Genomic DNA, 23219 nt, shown 5'->3' with positions numbered 1-23219 from the left:
ACATTACTCTTCCCATTGATGTTGGTCCCAAATAGGGAAGAAGATGAGCAGAGAAATTTACTGATTTCACGCAATGAGCTTTTCTCTCATTTTGAATTTGACTCTTGGAGATTTGGGTTGACATTTCAGAAAGAAAAATATAGTTTCTAACTAGTTCCATCTTCATTCTCTGACCAAGAAACATCCCAACTAAAAATAATTTTCTTTTTTAAAGATGAAAATTGGGGTAAATATTTGAAGGGAGAAAATAATGTGTTGGTGGAAATTTAACAGGTAATCTATTTAATAATCGAAATTCTTTAAAAAATGGAAATTCAAGGGTTTAAAATGCATTTTAAAATTGTTTTTCTAATACAATAAAATAAATAAAAATTCCTTTCTAATGTATAAAAGCTAAATCATGTTATCATATTGAATGGAGATTTCAGGTAGATAAGATTGATATCTAGAGGTCGATAGATTTTTTTTCCTAAGGTTTGGATCCTTGATATTCAAGGTGTGTTTTTTTTCTTATCCTTACCCACTAAAAATTGCTGTTTCACTCCTAGGGTAACAAATGATGCCCGAGAAAATGAAATGGATGAAAACCTGGAGCAGGTGAGCGGCATCATTGGAAACCTCCGTCACATGGCCCTGGATATGGGCAATGAAATCGATACACAGAATCGCCAGATCGACAGGATCATGGAGAAGGTAAGCATGTGGCAGTCAGCAAGTTTTCATTGTTCATTACTTCTGAAATTAACACTGAGAAAGTGTGAAGGGCATAATGAGACCCTCAAACCGTGGCATTGGATTCAGACACACTGGTAGACAAAAATTCAGCAACAGATAAGTAAGTAGAAGATAGAATTTAATCTAGCAGATATTCCTCGGGGCACCTCTATTTCCAGCAGTGTGCTCAGCATCACAGAACATATAAAGTTGAGAAAGATACCATCCATCTGCCAAGAAACTCACAGCCAAGGAGAGACGGTTAGCCTCCAGATGAATTTACTGCCACAGAAAATGTAATTCACTGAGAGCGCCACGCATAAAATGCTAAGAAAGTTAGATGAAGGAAGATTTCCAGGTTCAGAGGATGGGAAAATCTGGGGGAAAAAAGAATTGAACTTGAACTGAGTTTTAAAGGATGGTTAGGAACTAGTCAGTGGATATGATTTAGGAAAAAAATCAGGAAATGAGGAAAACAATAATTATTTTAGTTTAGGCAGAAGATGAATATAAGCTTTGATTTTTATAAATGCCAAAGGTTTTTGTTTTTTTAAATATTATTTTTTTATTGTTTTATTGCTTAAAGTATTACAAAGGGTATTACATATGTGTCCTTTTTCCCCCCCTTGACAATCCCCTAGCCTCCCCTACCCCCCAGTGTCTTATGTCCATTTATTATGCTTATATGCATACATACAAGTCCTTTGGTTGATCTCTTACCCCCCTCCCTCCTGCCCCCCAACCCTCCCCAGCCTTCCCGCTGCAGTTTGACAATCAGTTTGATGCAGCTTTGCCTCTGTATCTATTATTGTTCATAAGTTTATAATGGTCTCTATTATCCATGAATGAGTGAGATCATGTGGTATTTTTCCTTCATTGACTGGCTTATTTCACTTAGCATAATGCTCTCCAGTTCCATCCATGCCTTTGCAAATGGTAAGCGTTCCTTCTTTTTTACAGCAGCATAGTATTCCATCGTGTAGATGTACTACAGTTTTCTAATCCATTCATCTACTGATGGGCACTTAGACTGTTTCCAGATCTTAGCTATGGTGAATTGTGCTGCTATGAACATATGGGTGCACATATCCTTTCTGATTGGTGTTTCTGGTTTCTTGGGATATATTCCTAGAAGTGGGATCACGGGGTCAAATGGGAGTTCCATTTTTAGTTTTTTGAGGAAACTCCATACTGTCTTCCACAGTGGCTGCACCAGTCTGCATTCCCACCAGCAGTGCACAAATGTTCCTTTTTCTCCACATCCTCATCAGCACTTGTCGTTTGTTGATTTGTTGATGATAGTCATTCTGACAGGTGTGAGATGGTACCTCATTGTTGTTTTGATTTGCATCTCTCAGATGATTAGTGACTTTGAGCATGTTTTCATATGTCTCTTGGTTTTCTGAATGTCCTCTTTTGAAAGGTGTCTATTTAGATCCTTTGCCCATTTTTGATTGGATTGTTTATCTTCTTTTTGTTAAGTTGTATGAATTCCCTATAAATTTTGGAGATTAGGACCTTAATCAGATATGACATTGGCAAATATGTTTTCCCACGCAGTGGGCTTTCTTGTTGTTTTGTTGATCGTTTCTTTTGCTGTGCAGAAGTTTTTATTTTGATATAGTCCCATTTGTTCATTTTCTCTTTAGTTTCAAGTGCCCTAGGAGCTGTATCAGTGAAGAAATTGCTTCGGCATATGTCTGAGATTTTGTTGCTATAAATGCCAAAGTTTTAATGATAGTTCTAAAAGGCTCAGATTCCATTTCCAGTCCAACAATAAACATGTCCAGATTTCAAAGTGAGGAACATAATGTGACAAGATTGAATTCACACAAGGACACCAGATATGGCTCTATGACTGAGCCCATAGGGTCACCAAGAGGCTTAAGGAAGAGCGGCAAGGTTAGAATGGGAAGGGGTGGGTCCGGGGGCTTGAGATTAGAAGGGAAGAGAAAGAAACATTGGAAAGTCTTTATAAAAAGGACACCAAAACCTAATATTCCACAATCTTTTAAAAAAGGACACCAAAACCTAATATTCCACATTATGTAAATCTGACATTGTTTCTATATCCTTGCATTTCAACCCTCCCCAATCAGTAGAATCTTGATTAATGCTTAAAATCTCTTAAAATATCCAAATTCAAAAGAAAAAAAATAGACATATTATAGGTTTAATCATAATTGTGTGTCAATTCTAGTTGGCTGATCTTAAAATGCATAAGTTTATTCCCTGGAAGATATTGAAGTTTTCCACCTGAGCCCCTGAATTTCCTTTTAACAAGTCATTCTACTTTGATGAACAGAGAAGGATGTTTTTGAGATCTCTTGAATCATAAGGCTAAATACTCAGTTTCTTACTACCCAAGCAGTCTCCACTGATTTGAAAAAGGAATGAGTAGACAAAGGAAACACTTTGCCTTGTTGTATTCTAAGGGCTCCATACTGAAAGTATCTAACTGCATAATATTTTGCCTGATCAATATTGAGCTACACAAATGTCAGTGCTGGTTGGCAAAATGCTTGTGCTTTACTTACTTTTACAAGTCATGACATATTTACCATTGCTTAGAGCCTTTGATATGCTGAAGCTTTTAAGGCTGAGCAAATCAATAGATTTTAGAATGATATTGAGAACTTCAAAAAGCACTGGAGCTAACACAAACTGACCTAACCCATTATGGCCCAGAAAAATAAACTAAGAAGTAATTGCTGAACTACCTTCCAACAGAAAAACGATTTGAAAAAACAAGTAGTCATTTTCTATTCATGGACTCAATTCACTCAAAGATGTAGGGGGATAATGTATCTCTAACTCAATTAGCGTTCCAGAGGAGAACTTATACTAAGAGAGAGGGGTCAACCTTTATGGATAGAATTGGACTTGAAGCACGGAAAAGTGTTCCTGGAAAGGCAAGTGGCACTTTAATTCTGCTACTTTGCAATTCTAGCTTTATTCTTCAGGGAAACCCTGTCATTCTGGACCCAATTTACCACAAGGACAAAGACATATGAAGCTACATGGTTTAATCCAAAGTCATGATGGGAAATAGCCATTATGATTTGTATTGTTCCTTGAATGCTGAATTGCTTAAGAAGTGGAGAGGGGTCTAGTTGCCTTTGAATAACTAGCTCCCCCCCCAAACCCCAACTAATTACAATCTGGACATGACTTAGTTAGAACCCACTTTAACCCAGCATGGCCCTGAAATGATACATGTTATATGGGCTTCACAATTATTAACAGACTTTCACCTTCTCATGTATGTTTGCATTTCTGTTAATAGGAAATGTTGTGCAAAGGTCTCTCCCATAACTAAGATTAAATTGAAATCACATGGTAGAAGTAAAGAGAATTTTATGATGTCTCTCTCATATTCTCTCATGACTCCAACAACAACCTTCATTCAATTCCATCAGTAATGATCCTTTCTTATCATCTGGATTAATAATGAAATTTTGGGAATTCAAAACAAAGCAATATTCACTATATCCCCAAGGACTGTCAAGAAATTACTTTGCCTTTTTAAAAAAACCTTGCTTTCTAATTTAGGATATTTATATATGCAGGTAGGCAAAAGTAGGTTTACAGTCATTTGTATGGAAAGTAATACAATAATAAATACTACAAGAATAAACTGTTTTGTGAACTCACAACTGTAAACCTACTTTTGCCCACTCTTGTATAAACTATTATAAGGTACCATTCTTTCAGAAAACTAAAATGGGGCAAGATTATATCAGATATTTTATGGAGTTGTTGTCAAGGAAAAACTTATAGATATTCAAACTTCAGTTTACAATTATCAGTGAGCCCTAGCCAGTCTGGCTCAGTGGATAGAGCATCAGCCTGGAGACTGAAGGGCCCCGGGTTCGATTACGTTAAGGGTACATGCTCAGGTTGCAGGCTTGATCCCCAGTAGGGGGCTTGCAGGAGACAGCTGATCAATGATTCTCTCTCATCATTGATGTTTCTACCTCTCTCTCCCTCTCCCTCTCCCTTCCTCTCTGAAATCAATAAAAATATATTTAAAAAAATAAATAAATAAAGTTGTCAGTGGTAGATGTCACACCTGGTGAAATATAGTGAGGCTGCCTTAGCACTCCTCAGATTCTCCTATCAACTAGCAAACATGGTGTTTGAAAACTAAGATCTTGGGTCCAACAGGGTTTTCCTGCTTTGTGACCTGGTCTTCTCATCTGAAAGATAATAAGAGAATAGTTCAAACCTGGGATCAGAACTGACTGCCATGATGGGTAATGAGCCTCCAGTTCTGCAAGTCTCAGCTGTGGCCTAAAAACTATCTGCCATGGTCTGAAGTTGAGATTTCCAGAGTGTTCAGAAGGGTGGGCTAAATAGCGCTTTCTAATTCTCTTACTGGCTTTCCAGTGGGCATCTTGGCTTTCCCACAAAGGCAAATCTTGGGTACGCCAGCAAGTTCAGGATCTTCTAAATAGAAATATGAAGATGAATGGGCTGGATTCCATAAACACAGTTCTAAAGCATCTATAATAATAAAAGCAAAATATGCTAATTAGACCGGACAGCCGAACAACCTTCCGGACAACCTTCTGGATGAAGCTGGGGCTGAGAGGGCTGAGCCCCTCACATGAATTTTGTGCATTGGGCCTCTAGTATAAATAGAAAAACACAGGGGCATTCTCCAAATACCAGGAAGACACCTAAGAGAAGGTTATCTCAGGATTTTTTTGGAAAAAGTACTACTTCTGTTACACCAATAATAAAATGGTACCCTTTGTGTCAGATATCATATGGTCAGGAATACTGATATGTTTCAGAAAGAATTAAGTGGAATTCAGATGCTCATTGAATACAGGTCTGTTCCAGCTCCTTCCAAATCCTTTAAAGATATCCAGAGTGGCCTTGTGCTCTACTTCAAATTATCTTCTTGCCCCACCATGTGAAGCTCACTAGTGCATTTTTAATGCAAGAGGTCCTAGAACATTTGCCTCCAGAAATGCTACCTATTTTGAAATGGATATTTTTTTTTTTCATTTGAGCTTTTCTCAGAGTTCAGGCTGGGAAAAATAGCTTAATTCAACCTGCAGAAGCATTGCACATTGGTCTGAGCCTGTAATTTTCCTTTGTATCCAAGTGTCATTGTTTCTGATAGGATTTGTAGCTGAAGAAAGAAGATTTGAGAGCCAAGTAAAATAGGAGAGAATATCATTTTCCAAGTTAGGAACCCTAGGCCAAAAATATGAGTCTATAGATCAAAACAATCAAGGAAAATTAATGCTCTCACTTGTTTTGAAAGTCAACTCTTGATAATCCAAACATATGGTAGGGAATCATTGCCAGATAATTCAGAGTTATGAATAACCTAGAAATATTTATATTTCCACTCACAAACTGCTATTTGAATATGGATAACTCTAGTGTCCTAGGAATTCACAATTAAACTGAATAAAGAAGACCCAATTTGATAGAAATTGGAACTCACCAAACACAGTAGTAGATGCAAAACCAGTAATCATTGAATAAATACTATTGATAGAAAAACAGGTCAGTTTTCCTGGAATCTTTGTCTTTGCTTCTACTTGCTGCCTCATATGTTTCTCAGTGATGTTAGAAATAATTTATTTTCTGGTGTTTAAAGGTCTAGCTTGGTAGCAGCCCTGGGTTTCATTCTGTTTGTTCAGCAAAGCTAACTCAAGCAGTGAGGAGATTTATCTAGGTACAAAATTATGGTAAATGTATCCATTTTTAAATAAGTCAGTTATCAAACTCATAGGAGTGAATCTTCAGAAATAGGGATGAAAAGTTATTAGACATCTCAAAAGCAAGCCAAATTTTCACCAAATAACAATAATAGCAAGATAAGCTGTATCAAGCACTTAATTCGTGCAAAACCTTGTTCTAAGCACATTATGTGTATAAATGCAGTTCATCCTCACAGCAAACCTAAGAAGTAAAATGAGCAACATAGTGATAGGCAGTGTGGATTCAGACTCTAGGCTGCTTGCATTTGACTATGGTGTCCCCATTTAAGGGGACTTATGACTTTAGACAAACTGCCTAAATCTTCTCTTCCTGGTTTTCTCAGGAAAAAAGGAGCTAATAACAATACTGTATACACCTCATAGATGATGTCAATCTTGATGTTACCAAAATTGGATGCATGAAACATAGTAGACACTCATTCTCATTAGCTGTAGTCTTTCTTGCCCCTGGCTTAAAGATGAGAAAGCTGAGGCCCCATCATGTTAAGTAATTTACTCAAAGTGACACTACTAATAAATTATCCATGATTTGAACCCAACAACACTAGTGGTAGTAACCCAACTCAATCCAACAGATGTGACTGCCTACCGTAGAAGTCATCAGGTACCATTTCAGGAGAGAAAAATAAATGATATAACTCTGTATTCAAAAGGACACTCTCTGGTGGGGAAAATAGTCATGAGACCTAAGATCAAGTTTCCATGATCATGTCCACTTACAGTCATAAGCAATGACTGGGAACACAAACAAAGGGATCGTCAATTCTGATTGAAGTTTCAAGATGCCTTCACCCAAAAGGGGGCATTTGAACTAGACCTACAAGGATGAATGAAATGTTCATGGGTAACCTCAATTTTCTTTTCTTTCTCTTTTTCCCAGGCTGATTCCAACAAAACCAGAATTGATGAGGCCAACCAACGTGCAACAAAGATGCTGGGGAGCGGTTAAATGTGCCCACCTGTGTTCTCTTCCAAATGCTGTCGGGCAAGATAGCACCTTCATGCTTTTCTCATGGTATTACCTAGTAGGTCTACACACATACACACACAAGTCCATCTCCATTGTAAATGTTGTCTTGTGTCATCCATCAACTTCCCAAAAATATTGTGTCTTTTGTTCTTTCTGAGTCTCTCTCTTTCCAAAGGTTGTATATAGTGGTCATTTGGTGGCTCTAACTCCCAATGTAAGATGTCTTGGGTTTCATTTTTCTTTTTTTCTCCTCAGTGGCGTTTGCTGAATGACAACAATTAAGGAATGCTCAATGTGCTGTTGATTCTTTCAATACAGAGTATTGTTCTTGTAAAACTGTGACATTCCACAGAGCTACTGCCACGGTCCTTTCTTTGGGTGTTGGGCTCTGAAACTCAAAATTTGCTGTCTTTGGTTCCTCCTGGCTGTCATCTGTCTTTATGATTTCACGATTAGACAAATGTGGAATTACATAACAGGCATTGCACTAAAAGTGATGTGATTTATGCATTTATGCATGAGAACTAAATAGAGTTTAGATTCCTACTTAATAAAATCTTTCCATGACAGTAGCATACTGATGAAAACACACACACACATGCAACAACAGCAACAACAAAACAGCAAAGCATGTTCAGTATCGAGACTGTCAAGATTAATTTATACCAGCAAAACTGCAGTAGTGTCACTTTCTTTCTGTCAATATAGAGACTTATTAATCATCATCATCCTTTTTAAAAAAAAGAATTTTTTAAAAAGATGAATTTGACACACTCACCATTTTATCATTTCCAGCAAAATAAACATTTGGCTGAAACTATGTCAAATGATTGTAATATAGGGTTTGTTTTCTGCTTTTGAAGCCTGTGTTTTGGAGAAAGCAATCTTGCTGTGAAACAGTGTGGAGATGTAAATTTTATAAGGCTGACTCTTACTAATCACTGTTTTCCCTGTGATTTGTTATCAGTACAGTTCTCTGTTGCTTAATCTAGAGCTATGCACACCAAATTGCTGAGATGTTTAGTAGCTGATAAACCTTTAAAAAATAATATAAATGAATGAAATATAAACTGTGAGATAAATATCATTATAGCATGTAATATTAAATTCCTTCTGTCTTCTCTGTCAGTTTGTGAAGTGATTGACATTTTGTAGCTAGTTTAAAATTATTAAAAATTATAGACACCAAATGTCTGCTTTCACTTTTTCATGGACCCCATCTGACTTTGCACTCACACAGGAAGAGGAGACCTGGCTCCCCTGTCCGATTGCTCCTAAGAAGCCAATTCTGTGTGCTGAGGACACTGTAAGGAAAAAACAAACGTGTCTCCTTTAGATACAATTTCAATGGCAGTTGGAATGTGGCTTGATTTTTATAATCTTTTTCAGAAATCCGTGTGTGTAGATTCAGTGTTGGCTGTGGGAGGATATATAGTTTTCCAGAAAACAGGAAAAAAATCTGTGGTGCTCAGACTTGGCCCTACAAAGATTTAGGTATATTAGTTGTCAATCAACTCTTACTCTTCCTTCCTCCACCCAATATACTCCCACCAAAATTGAGCCCTCCACAACCACCACCACTGCTGCCCCAACTTTTTAACAGCTTTTTGACCTACGATACAGGTCACCTATTTAAAGCATATTATTCAATGGTGTTTAGTATACTCAGAGTTGTACAATCTAAGTTTAGAATGTCATCCCAAAAAGAAACCTGATTCCTATTAGCCATCACTCCCATCCCACTTTTCCCAGCTGTAGGCAACCACTACTTTATGTTCTGTCTCTATAGATTTGCCCATTTTGAACATTTCATATAATGGAATTAGACAATATGTGATCCTTTGTGACCAGCTTCTTATATTTAGCATAATGTTTTCAAGTTCATCCACGTTGAAACATATAACAGAGCTTCATTCCTTTTTATGGCCAAATAATATTATATGGAAAACACATTTTGTTTATCCATTCATCCATCAATGGACATTGGGATTACTTTTGTTTTTTGGCTATTACGAATTGTGCTGCTATGAACATTCATATATATAAGTTTTTGTGTGGACATGTGTTTTCAATTTTCTTAACATCACTATCATTTTTTCCACCATCATCGTCTCTACCACCAACACTTCCACCAGCATCACCATTACCTGTAGTACCTGTACCTCCACCATAATCACTGCCTCGACTACCACCACCTTCACCTTTCTTCTGCCTCTTGCTACCTTTCCATCTTAAATAGCACCTCCACCACCTCCACCTTTATCACCGCTACCTTCCCAATTACCATTATCACCTTCATCACCATTACCATCACCACCATTGCCTCCACCTCCATCTCTTTCACCACCTTCACCAACACCACCATTACCTCCCTCGCCTCATCGCCTCATCGTCTGAGTAATTAAAATCCCACACTGGATACAAGAAAGGTAAGATATGGGAATTCTGCTTGAAGATCCATCACATAATTCATTCTGAAGCATATTTCTTTGATAATTGAGTTCATTCAACTCCAGCTCTAATGCAGTCAGCTCCTTTTGGCTAAAGGAGAACATATTCCCCGGGGATGAATCAGCTCTGCAGAATGTGCCAACTCGGGAAGTACATTAGAAATATAATGAGGAGGAACACTGTAAGAGCTAAATCTTCCATCTCCCTCTTCCATGGCCCTTCTACAAAAGACCAGATGGGGAATGTAGCCCTGGGTCCTAGCAACAGAGTCCTTCCCTCTGTCTGCCTTTCCATTCTCGTTTCTGCTATCCTTCCACATCCTCCCCACATCTGATTTGACCAACTTTCCCTAATCTTTGTCTCAGTGCTTTGTCAGTAGGTTGATAATTGCAATGGAAATTAAGAGAAAAAAAAGAAGATTCATATTTTGTAATCATCCAGTCCATGCCGGGTGCTATGTTATGTGCCTTATTTAGTTAGATTCATTAAACCCTCTTAAAAACTCTGTAAAATGGGCATGATAGCCCATTTTGCAGAAGATATTAATAGTTTAGTTAAACAAGTTATCCCAGCTAGTAAGTAATGTAGGCATGATTCAAACCCAATGTGTATAAAGCTATAGAGAAGCCTAAAAAATAAATTCAGGATGGTGCCTCTCTCAATTCAAACAGGAAACTCCAGGATATACTATTTGGCTTCACAAAGAACAGCAAAGACAAATGTACTGGACTTCTTAGCAGGAGGCCTTGGTGAACCTGCTTTTCATCATTCATTTATTAATTTGTGAAATATTCTCTGAGCTTCTATGCCAGGTCCTGAGAATTGAGAGCATCGTGGTGGGGGTCGGTGGGTGGTGGGGGGGGGGGGGCGGGGATTGGAGAGGCTGTGAATTCCCTGCATTCATTGAACTTACACTCAAGCTGGGGGGAGATAGATAAACCAACAAGTAAAATATAAAGTATATCAGATGGTAAGTGTCAAAGAGAAATGTAGAACAATGAAGGGGATAAACAGTAGAGGACATAGGAGAGAGGGTGTTATTTTAAAATAGAGTGATGGGGAAAGACCTCACAGATGAAGTAAGTTTAAGCAGAGAATTCTTCAAGTTTGGGGATGACTAAAATGATATGTCCAGAGTGAATGCATTTGGGGAGCAGGGGCCAGGATTGATGAAACAATGTACAAGCTACTTATATTTTTTTCACTTAGTAATGCCCCTGGGGTTCCTCCTCTGCAACTCAGTCAATACCGGTTTAAAGTTTTTCCCCCTTGTTCAGAAGAGACTTGCAAAATCCTTGGCCCAAGCAGGGAGGCAAGTTTAGAGGATGAAACAGTGTGCAAAGGATGAGTATCAAGTCACACTTTCTTAGGAGAGTTGAAAGTGTTGACTTCATGGTCCAAGATGTAGGAATTCTTGCTCTAAGTGGTCTTTGTATAATCATCAACTTAGTAATTTACCTTCGAGTAGGTTAGTGATATACCTCTGGTTCTCCATCTAGGTTTTAGAAACTCAAATCAATCTCCTAGAATGTAGGAGATTTTGGGAAACAAGGAAACAAAAGAAAAGTAAGCTATCTAATAGTCATTTAACCATAGAGCCCATGTTATTTCCAGGATGAGTATGGAATATTCTAGAGTTCCACCCCCAAACAGGGTGCCACCAGCTGATGTTCCCTACCCACCGTTACACCCATCCTTAGCTTCTCCAGGCTCTTGCCATAGGGGCTTTACTGCTTTGAGTTCATGATCCCCTTTCCACAAACAACTCAAGAAAAACATCCACCATAATCCTTCTGCTGGGCACTGCTGGTGCCCTGGCCCACATCCTCTGAGCACTTACCTCCACTCACAAAAGGTTGTTGCACAGAAGAACCCTGTACTTCTCTGCCTTGGGGCTGGGAACAGCAGAAAGGCTGACGTTTTAATACCCCTGGAAGCAGTCCTCAGCCAGGATGGATGGGGATGAGTGAGCGGATACCCAGTTTGCTTGGGCCCAGGTTGGATAGCTTTAGGTGTGTGTGTTCTACATTGTCTCCCAGAATGCCCCCAGCAGACTCAGTCTCCAGTTTCTCACAAGATCACTTGCCTGATGATTATCACTGTCTTTATCAACTGTCTTTTCTCCTCTGTGTCATTCCCACCTCACTACTTGTGTTTCCTAGAATCTCTTCTCAAACCATTTGCTCCCAAATTCTTGCTTGAAGGTTTGCTTCTGAGGAAGCCTTACCTTAGGCAATGCTTTCTGATGAGCTAGAGGCCAGCCTCTGAGCATCTCCCCCAAGACACCAACATAGGGAAATGTGCTGCCTTCCACCTCCTTCCCAGCATTATTTGGACCCATCCTTAGTCAAGGAAATGCTCCTTTATTCCTACCGCCTGCATTTAAAAACTGGCATCCCTCAGTGGTAAGCAAGGAACTGCATGCAAAGCAATACCAACTATTGCCTGAGCCCACTGACCTTCATCTGTGAGTTCCAGCTTCTGCTGCTCATGCACCATGACACCCTCCCCAACCGATGGTTGGGGAAACAAAGCTTCTAGTAAAAGGCAATATGTTGCCTCCCACAAAGTTATATTATAAACTAAAGGGTGGCAAGGTGTGCTATGGGAAGAGAATTCAACCAGGAATCTTGATACTTTCCTGAGCTTAGTCTATATATGTCCAAGCAAATGTTTAAAATGATGCTTGCCTTGCCTATTTCACTGGATGGTTAAGAACATCTACTAGGATAATGTTCATTAAAATTCCTTGTAAATCATATGTGCCACCAACATGACAATTAAAGTGAAAGAAAACACAATCAACACCATCAGAGATAGAAGCAGATGTTCCTTGCCACTTTTAATGAGAGAATTCACTCACTGCATACATGCATACAAGATGCACTCACTGAATTTCATCTTAGTTTAAGCACATTATTTCCACATCAAATATGTTTCATGCCTTTGTTAAATCTGCCAATCAACTCTCCTAGCCTGTTTGGCTCAGTGGATAGAGCTTCAGCCCATGGACTGAAGGGTCCCAGGTTTAATTCTGGTCAAGGGCATGTACCTCGGTTGTAAGCTCGACCCCCAGCTCTGGTTGCAACCAACAGATGTGTCTCTCTCACATTGATATCTCTCTCTCTCTCTGTCTCTCTCCCTCCCTTCCACTCTCTCTAAGTATCAATAGAAAAGTATCCTCCAGTGAGGATTAGCCAAAAAAATGCATTAAAAAAATCTACCAATCAACAACCAAGTACCTCCATGTACCAAACTGTAGCAGTTGATGTGCTAAATTTATCACCATTAAAGTTCATCTCTCTTTTACCCTAATGTCACAAAAGTCAAGGGCATTAACACTGTTTTTGCTGTCATTCATGTCTAAAATAGGAATTATTTCCTAGATATTGTGAGAACCAAATGAGTTGTACACTCTATCCTAATGTTACCTATTGTTTTCACTGCTGCCAATATTGTTAAAGATAAGGCAAACCAGGCAAATGATCTAAGAAATATGGTGGAAGCTATGAAACTTCTGTAACAGTTAGCTATAACTATGAAACAAACCACCCCAAAACATGGTGACTTAAAGCAATGAATGTTTATTTAGCTTGCAGTTCTGCAGTTTGGCATTTTGAACTAGGCTTGGCTGGCAGTTCTGGTCTTGGCTGAGCTCCTCACGTTACTTAGTCAACTGCATGTCAGCTGGGTGGCTTAGCCTGTAAGAGTTGGCCAGCCATTGGTCAAAGCCCCTCACCTCGGAGGCTAGGGGACTGTCTAGGGCGGGGGGATAAAATGGATACATATGTAATACCCTTTGTAATACTTTAAGCTATAAAAAAAAAAAAAAAGCCCCTCACCTCTTCTCTCTGTTCACTCTCATTCTTCAGCAATCCAACCTAGATTTATTCTCATGGCAAAGTCAGGAAAATCCCAAGGAAGATAGTAGAAGCATGCAAAACTTCCTCTAAGCTCATCATGCCTACCACTTTCTAGTGGCCAAAACAAGTGACAATACTAGTTTAGACTCAAAACAGGGCAATACTCTCCACCACTTATTGAAAAAAAACTTCAAAGTCATATTATCAAGGGTGTGGATACAGAGAGGGGTGAATTATATATAGAGAGAGAGAAAGAGAGATAGAGAGAAAGAGAGAGAATATGCAAATTAGGCTGGGACCCTGAAACGCGTCATGACCGGACAGGAGGAGGTTGCACGCACAGGTGAGGCCCGGAGCAGAGATGGAGACAGAGGCGAGGGGCCTGCCCAAGCCGGCACGGGGGCTCTGGCGGTCCTGGAGTGGACACAGGCAGGGGGGCTGGGGGACACTGTGAGTCAGGCATGGGTCCCAGCTGCTTGCAGGGTGCCTCCTTGCACGGTGGGCGGCGGGGCACCTCCTCACACAATTTCAGTCGTGCACTGGGCCTCTAGTATGACTATATTCACAATGAATCTACCATAACCTCAAACAGGCCTGTGGAACTCTCTCCTCTGTGGCCTTGGAGTCCTATGGAAAGCAAAGGTTAGGGGAAGCTCTCTGTGTCTTAGAGTGGGCACATGCTAATATTCCTCCCTGTTAGTGGTATTCGAAGAAAAACTGTAAGGCTCAGCAGCCCAAGAGAGGATTTGAGAAGCATGAGCGGAGTGAGTGTGGAACTGCGGACTGCTGACAGTTTGTGGCAGCCTCTCCATAGACTGACCTTAATCCGGAAATAATGAAACTAATCCTTCCTGTTCAAAGCAACAGGGTTTCAGCACCATCATTAACCCCTAAACAGCTGAACTTGAAAGAAAACATTTCAAAATGTTCAAAATAGAACTGGATCCTCAACACTTGACAAATACCCTTATTCTAGACCAGGGGTGGGCAAACTTTTTGACTCGAGGGCCACAATGGGTTCTTAAACTGGACCGGAGGGCCGGAACAAAAGCATGGATGGAGTGTTTGTGTGAACTAATATAAATTCAAAGTAAACATCATTACATAAAAGGGTACGGTCTTTTTTTTTTTTTTTAGTTTTATTCATTTCAAACGGGCCGGATCTGGCCCGCAGGCCGTAGTTTGCCCACAGCTGTTCTAGACTGTGATTTTCCCCTGCCATCTTTTATTTGTTGCTATTTTGTGGGAATTTACACTGAAATTTCAGGGAGTAGGTGGGGGGGGGGGCTTTCTTTTATTTTCCTTTCCTTCCAATCTTTTCTGTACAAAGATATACTGTTCTCTTTGCTAGGAGGATAAGAAAGACTGATTACTCAGGAGTGAGAAAGAAATTGTGTGTTAGAGACAGCTTAAGTATACACAAGATGTATCTTGGGTGTGTGGGGGAGTGGGGGTGTGGGAGGTGAGTGCTATCTTCCAACGCACTGTCTTACTTCTTTAAAGGAACCGTGACAACCACCCAGTTTAGGAAAAATGAGGCAAGTGCTAATGGTGTGCGTTTTTAAACTTTCAGAGGCTGTGGAGATAGAAAGCCCTAGAGACCTAAGCTCATACTCTTAATTGTTATGAAGGGCAAAACTCCAAACTAGGCCAAATAGATTCTCTAAGTGGCTGGAGCTTTTATACCTCTCCCCTGAAAATCCACTCTGCTTCCCATACCTATTGATTTGGACATGACAATGGCCCATTTGAATCTCTGCCCACTGAACTTTTATTTATGCACCTTAAATGCAAATAGACTGCTCAGCTCAAGAGATCCCAACAAACTATCTCAACATAACTTTATTCCAGAGCAAGGATTTCAAGCCAAGAAGAACCTTAGGAGTGCCTTGGAGGTGCTTTCCCCTCCCCCAGGGGCTGAATTAGGGGGTGCTACAGGCTGGTGCCTCATAAAACAAAGCCTGAGATAAAGGCATAAGTCCAAGTAGTTTATTTGGGAGTGTGATTCCAGGGAGCAGGAAAAAGGGACGGGAGGGTGAAATGGCGAAGGAGGGAGAGCCAGTACAAGAATGCATTATGAAAGAAAAGAGAGAAAGGGCACATGCTAATATTCTTCCCCTTTAGTAGTATTAAAAACAAAACAAACAAACAACAACACTGTAGGTCTCAGAAGGCCAGCAGCCCAAGAGAGGATTTGAGAAGCATGAGCAGAGTGGCTGCGGGGCTGGGGACTGCTGACAGTTTGTGGCAGCCTGGCCATAAGACACTTTCTTGTTTTATGTGAAACCACTTTCCCCTGGCTCTTCTCTTACGCTCTGGCTTCTCTTCCTCAGTCTCCTTTGGTTTTATTCCCGGTCAAGGGCACATAGTTGGGTTGCAGATTTGATCCCCAAGCCCTAGTCAGGGGCGCGTGCAGGCGGCAACCAATCTATGTGTCTCTCACATTGATGTTTCTCTCCCCCGCCTCCCTTATACCCTATCTAAAAATCAATTTAAAAATATCCTCAGGTAAGGATTAACAACAACAAAAAAGATCAGGAGCAAACTTGTTAGCAGGACAGGTGAAGCTATCCATGAGCCAGTGGCTGCCAACAATTGGGGCCCATCCATTACCATTGCTCCCTAGTTTACTAAGATGCTTGCAGTTCCCTGAAAAGGATAAGCTTTCCCCACCCCAAACTGAGTCTCCACCACTTTCTGGTAAACACCTGCTCATCTCTAGGACTTTAGGTAGGCATCAGCTGAAGTCTTTGACTTTCCTGATCACTCTGAGGTAGACTTAGCACTTCCTTCTCATTCTTCTCAGAACACCCCATTCAATCTTCAAGTGTGATATGTATCATATTACATTGCAAAATTTAACTTTATATTTGTCTTTTTCATGGCACTGTAAACTTGTATCAGTTACTATTGCTGCATAACAAGCAGTCCCACAAGCTCAGTGGCCTACAATAAATATTAATGTCTCACATTTCTGCAGGGTTCAGCAGACCTCAGCTGGGTGGTTCTGCTGGGCTCTCTCATGCATGTATGCAGGTGGGGTTCTGTCTGGGCTGGGCTGGGCTGGGGCAGCTTAACTGGGACATCTCTGCTCCATCTGTCTCGAATTCTTGAAGGCAAGGATTTTGTCTGGTATGTGGTGTTGAATTGTTGGATCTAGGAGCACAGTGAGATAGCTAGTTAATATTGTATATATTAATAAACTAAAGGTACTAAACTGAAGCCAGTGGTACCCCCTACTCTTCCAAAATTCTTCCCCCTATTCCCCAAGAGAGCAGACTACCCCCTCAACCATCTCCATAAGTGTTATTTCCACTGTTAATGCTATTATTTTCTCACTATTCCAATGATTGTAATGTAAGACTTCCATGTCTTACAACCTCTCAGCAGAACTTTCAAATAGCAGGCGGTATTTTATCTACAGCATAACAATCATTGTTTGCCCTCTCTGAAGCTATTTGAAGAAAAGCCACTCAGGTGGTTTAAAATATCTCTGCAATTCTTTGACACTCCCTCTAACAGGTGAAGCCTAATTCTCTTCCCCTTAAATGTGGGCTTAATGACTCACTCCTAAGAATAGATTCAGCACAAGTGACAGCATGTAACTTCTCAGAGTAGGTTATCAAAAGCCTTGTACTTCTCCCTTTTTTTCTCTCAGATCACTTGCTGTGGGAGAAGCCAGCTTCCATGTCCTAAGGGCACTCATGCAGCCCCATAGGGAGGTCTAGTGGCAAAGAACAGAGGCCTTTAGCCAATGGGCTTATGAATAAGCCTTTTTGGAAGCAGATCCTCCAGCCCAAGCATGTCAAACTCAAAGGCTAACATGGGCCAATTAAGGCAGGTGGCCTGTGGGCCGCGAGTTTGACATGCTTGCTCCAGCCCCTTCTGAAGAATGCTGTAGTCCAACTAACATTTTGACTCAACTTCACGAGAGACCCTGAAACAGAACGTGTCGCTCCCGCATCATAGTTCTCAAAAACTTTGTGAGATAATAAATGCTTGCTTTAAGCTGCTAAGCTTTGGGGACCGTTTTCTACGCAGCAATAAATAACTAATTCAGCTACTTTGTTAATAAATTATTGAGCTCTCTCCCCAAAATCCGGGTTTCATAATTACAACATCACAGTGGCTTCTATACAGTATAAAGGGGAGAAAATATAATACCAACCCCACCCTGGAACCCTCTACCTAGTGTTCAAAAAAAAAAAAAAAAGTATACCTGAAGCCTATATGATCTTATTAACCAATGTCATCCCAATAAATTTCATTTTTAAAAAATAATAATAGTAGACAAAAATAATTATCTACCTTCCTTGGAGGCTAATATAAAGCTGTCAGGCTTTAGGAGGGACTGTTTAATTTGACTGCAAATGTTGTCCAGGAAGTCTGAGTTTGGAAGTGAATTTGCAGAAAAAATTTAAAAACTCTAGCTGAAGCCAATCCTACTTTTCAAACCCCATGTTTAGCCACTATCTCCTCCGAGCAACCAGATTACTGGGACACTAACACAACCCCCAGTTTATTGAACTGCCACTTGCTCTGCACTGCCAGCTTGGCCCCAGGAGAGTAAAACGCCGCAGGACAACTCCCGTCTAGCCCTAAGGCGATAATGAGGGAAATCATGTGGCTCCTAAAAATAATGCAGAAAGGGAGCATCGTTTGAGGTTGTGCGTCACTGATGTTTGAGAGGCAGGAGAGGAGACAGGAGAGAGGAGGAGAATATTTTTAAAAACTGAGCAGAAAATAAACAGGCTCTGTAGACACAAAGCCGAGGGGAGCCCCCTAGGCCTGAGGCCTCAGAAAGCTTCAGAGCTGGCTGGGCTGGAGGGCTTGAGAAGCAGGTTCACAGCAGACAAGCCTGCACATGGCGCCCAGCCAAGAGAGCTGCCGTCCACTCAGGTACCGCTGTTTCTGGCCAGTGATGAGAGGCTTCACAGGCCCCCAGAGCTCCCCTTTAACCACTGACTGGCAGCATCTACCTCCTCTTCGTGGCAAGAAGCAAATACTCACCAAGAAGCCACTTTGCACTCAGCATTGTGTCAAACCCAGGGACCACAAAAATGAATAGGGCCCTAGGGGATTTAGAATCCAATGTGAAGACTGACTACAAAGGGTCATACAAAGGAATGGGAAGAAGCAATGGAAGAGGAGCAGTGGGAAACAGAGGAGGAGTGCCTACTCAGACTGGAACCTGGAGGTGGTGGGAGGACATCTAGGAGGCTACCTGGAGGAGGTGGCATGTGAGCTGCAAAGAGAGGAATCATCCTGATAAAGTATGTGTTGTGGGAGAAGGAGGCCAGGTAATTCCTGAAAGAGGTGATATCACAACTATATAAGTTTCTGTGGCTGCTGTAACAAATGATCACAAGTGGGTGGCTTAAAACAACAGAACTTCATTCTCTCAGTGTTCTGAAGGTTAGAAGTCTGAAATCAAGGTGTTGACAGAGCCAAGCTTCCTCTGGAAGCTCTAGGGAAGAACCTGTCCTTTTCAGCTTCTGATGGCTGCCCTCACTACTTGGCTTGTGGCCAAATCAACCTCTGCTTCCATCTTTACAGCCAGCGCCTTCTCTTCTGTGTGTCTTATAACACACTTGTGATTTCATTTAAGACACACCTGGATAATCTAGGATGATATCTCTATCTTAAGACCCTTGCCCTAGCTGGTTTGATTCAGTGAATAGAGCATCAGTCTGCAAACCGAAGGGTCCTGGGTCCTAGTACGGTCAAGGGCATGTACCTCAGTTGCAGGCTCCTCCCAGGCCCGGGCCCTGGTTAGGGCTTGTGCAGGAGGCAACCAATCGATGTTTCCCTCACATCGATATTTCTCTCTGTCTTTCCCTCTCCCACTCTCTCTAAAAATCAATGAAAAAATATCCTCAGGTGAGGATTAAAAAAAAAGAAAGACCCTTAACGATCACATCTGCAAAGACCATTTTTCCTTATAAGGTAAGATTAACAGTTTCTGGGGATAGGACTAACATCTCTGGGTGGCTGTCATTCAGTGTACTACAACAGCTTAAGACCTGGACATTTCAGCATTCCTTGAGCTTAAGGAGGGGTGAAAGATGAGGTGGCAGATATGTGAGCATGAAGAATCTTACAGACCAAAACAGGGTGAGTGATTGGGCACCTTAAAGATTTCACATGAGAGTAAAGTGGTCAGACTTCCCTTATTGCAGATCCTCCCGACTGCAGTGTGGAGCAAGGTTGGAGGGGCCAGACTAAAGCCCGGTATTACATCTCCACTGGCTCAATCTCAGGTGTGCGACCCTGGAGAGGAAGTTGTCCCTGTAGCCAGCAGGTCACATTTCATCATCAAATGATGTCACTGCGGGCTTTGAAACAGAGAAGTTGAGGTCCTAAAAGGACCTCACAAGTACCCCAGAGCCTATGTGGGCAATACATGCTTGCTAAGTAAAACAAGAAAAATGTGTTTTTACAAAGACTCTGGGAATCCGGGTGGAAATGGCAGAAAGTCAGGAAACTAGTGAACCACGATGGAGGGGCCCTTGGACTGCAAGGTTCTACTGAAAGTGCCAAAGGTAGGTACCTCACCCCCAAGGGCAATACCCCATCAATGACTGACTGATATCGGGGTACTAGGAGGACAGCCCCCTGACTCAAGATGGAACAGCCCCAGGCTGAGGTTATGTTTGAAACTCCATCCTCCTTCCTCTCCTGCCCTGCCCTCTTCTGCTTCCCTCACCCTGTCACAGGTTCCTCCCGAGAGCTCTCCCTAAATAAATCGCCTGCACAAGAATCCTCATCTCAGGCTCACCTCTAAGGACCCCACCTAAGACAGCCTCCCTTTATGTCAAAGTGGCTCTTGAAACAGTCTTAGCTAAGTGATGGATCAGCAAGCAGAAGTTCAAGTCAGCCATCCATCAGTTCTGGGAGAACGCTAATTCTGCACCAGCTAAAACGAGGAAAGGTTTTATTAACAAAATTGATATTCAATAAGTAGATGCCAAAAATCCTATCATCTGCATTAAGTAGAGTGGTGTGGGTTTTTTCCCCAGAACTTGTTTCTAATTAAAGACTCCCTTTGGCACTGAAAAGGAACGCACTGAAAATTTGTGTTTTTGTGACACGTTTAGTTTTCACCAACTAAATTCTTAAATCTTCATGAGTGAAGCCCCGCATTGTGTTTATTTTTCCCCCCCCCCCATATTGCCTGTCATGTAGCTGGCATTCAGTAGGGGTTTAATAAAGACTTAAAGTATCAGCACCTCCGGAGAACTTGTTTGAAATGCAGAAATCAGCCCCAGCCCAGATTTGCTGTGTGAGAATCTCGGGGGGGGGGGGGGGGGGCCCAGCAATCTGCATGTTAATAAGACGCCCAGGTGGTTTTGTGGGCACTGCCTTCTGAAAACCACTGACATACGTCCTCTCGTTCAACTGTTGGGAGAAGGATTGGTTGGAGAGAGTATCATCAACAGAAAGCCACAGGTCAAGAAGTACAACAGCAACAGGAACTGAACCCACCCCCGACACACCCGCCTCCACCTGTGCATATCCCCCCGGAGTGCCAGGCCCACGCTGCCCCACTGGGACTCAGACACCAAGTCCAAAATTGTCTGGCTTCATCAAACTGTCCCCCTCAGTCCCTGTTGCCTCATCAGAAAAACGGGAACAATCTTAATACAAGTCACACTGGCTAAATAAATTATGGAACATCCATACAAAGGGATACTATACAACTTTAGGGATGAGGTCAGCTTATACCTGAGGTTATAAAAAGATTTTTAATTTATATTTTTACATAATGCAAGATTCTGAAGAGTAAATTGGATATATATATGCATGTTAGATTACAAATAAAAGACTCATTACATATATATGTACATTATACACATAGGTATACATTGTATATGTTTTACATATGTATGTGAAGTTAAAGGACTCATTGCCATATACACACAAATACTTATTACATGTAGTGTGTGTGTGTGTGTGTGTGTGTGTGTGTGTGTAAAGGAGTCCAGTTTTAACCTATCAGTGAAAATAAAGAGAAAAAAAAAAGAAAAGAAAATCAAGAGCTTGTCTATGACAATTTTATTCTAACTAGGAAGGAAGCCAACAAAGAAGCAAATAACTAAATAGACTAAGTACAGATTGTGATTACAGCTAGGAAAGAATGATCTAAGTCAGCAGTTTTCAACCTGTGGGCTGCAACCCCTTTGGGGGTCGAACAACCCTTCCACAGGGGTCACCTAAGATCATCGGAAAACACATATATAATTACATATTGTTTTTGTGATTAATCACTATGCTTTAATTATGTTCAATTTGTAACAATGAAAATACATCCTGCATACCAGATATTTACATTACGATTCGTAACAGTAGCAAAATTACAGTTATGAAGTAGCAACGAAAATATTTTATGGTTGGGGGTCACCACAACATGAGGAGCTGTACTAAAGGGTCGCGGCATTAGGAAGGTTGAGAACCACTGACCTAGAAAAAGTGGATTAGCTCAGCTCTGCTCTGTATGTCACTCATTCTGCAGCGGGATAACTGGGCACAGGCGCATGGAGACAGCAGACCAAACCACCGTGGAAACAAGGAAGCTCTTTCTCAAGCCTCTGCTCAAGTCACATGTGTTCATATCCCATTGGCCAAAGCAAGTCACATGGATTAAACCAGAACCAAAGGCCAGGGAAATAGGCTCAACCTCTTGATGTGGAAGCTGTAAAGCAACACCGCAAAGGGCACGGGTATAGGAAGGGCTGAGAAATGAGAAGATGGTGCTTTTCAAAGGACTGACAGCTCTTCGTTAACAGCCAGAGGTTAGCACAGTTGTGAAATATTGAAAATGGTAAGTGCCTATCACTGCCGGAGAAATCAGTAAGCTTAGGAAGCAAGAATTAAAGTGGCAAATAAATGCTAGCCTGTGACATGCCCTAGGGCCAAGGGTATGCTCTCTGGCCAGTTTTGTTTTATCGCAGTGAAGCAGACATTGCAGGACAACATGAGATAGGCTGGCAAGCAATTCCATTCTCCCTTTAGTTTAATTAGAAATGCTTCCCAATTAGTAGTTACCTGGTGCCTTCCTTGAGTAGGATTCTGCTGGGCCCTCCAGGCTGCTATGTTGCCCCCGGAAGACCACAGTAATTTCCCCAGAGGAAGCAGAATTTCTGCTACTGTCCCCAGGCCATCCCTTCCAACAGCCAGGTGAGGGCAATGCTGGTGGTGGTCACAGTGTATTTTTGCTCTGGGTTTTTTGTTTGTTTGTGGGTTTTTTTTTTACTCAGGATATAAATTGTGGGCCCTTCATGACATCCATCATAATTTTTAACTCCACTGGAACAAAAAGAGATAAATATCTCTCTAATTTCCAGAAACATAAAAAATAAAAAACAAGGAATCGGATTGTTTAAACAAACAAGAGCTTCCAGCAGAAGGTCTACAGATAGAGCGCGCTTCTCTCCATCACTGTAGGTCTGTGGCAGGAAGCCCCGGGGTACCTTACTC

General features: G+C 41.2%; 1 protein-coding gene across 3 annotated transcripts in view; it reads left to right on the top strand.

Annotated features, from left to right (window-relative positions):
• SNAP25 (synaptosome associated protein 25) overlaps window positions 1-8618 on the top strand; it is an 85310-nt gene extending 76692 nt beyond the window's left edge. For all 3 annotated transcript variants that reach the window (XM_059705560.1, XM_059705559.1, XM_059705561.1), the window contains 2 exons: window positions 549-693; window positions 7339-8618. In XM_059705560.1, the coding sequence (XP_059561543.1) occupies window positions 549-693; window positions 7339-7407 (214 nt within the window). In that variant the 3' untranslated portion in view covers window positions 7408-8618. The remainder of the gene's footprint in view (window positions 1-548; window positions 694-7338) is intronic.
• The last annotated feature ends 14601 nt before the right edge of the window (window positions 8619-23219 follow it).

Source organism: Myotis daubentonii, chromosome 8 (genome assembly GCF_963259705.1).
Source record: "Myotis daubentonii chromosome 8, mMyoDau2.1, whole genome shotgun sequence".
NCBI lineage: Eukaryota > Metazoa > Chordata > Mammalia > Chiroptera > Vespertilionidae > Myotis > Myotis daubentonii.
Note: the sequence above shows the minus strand (reverse complement) of the source record. Positions and strands in the feature narration are given on the sequence as shown.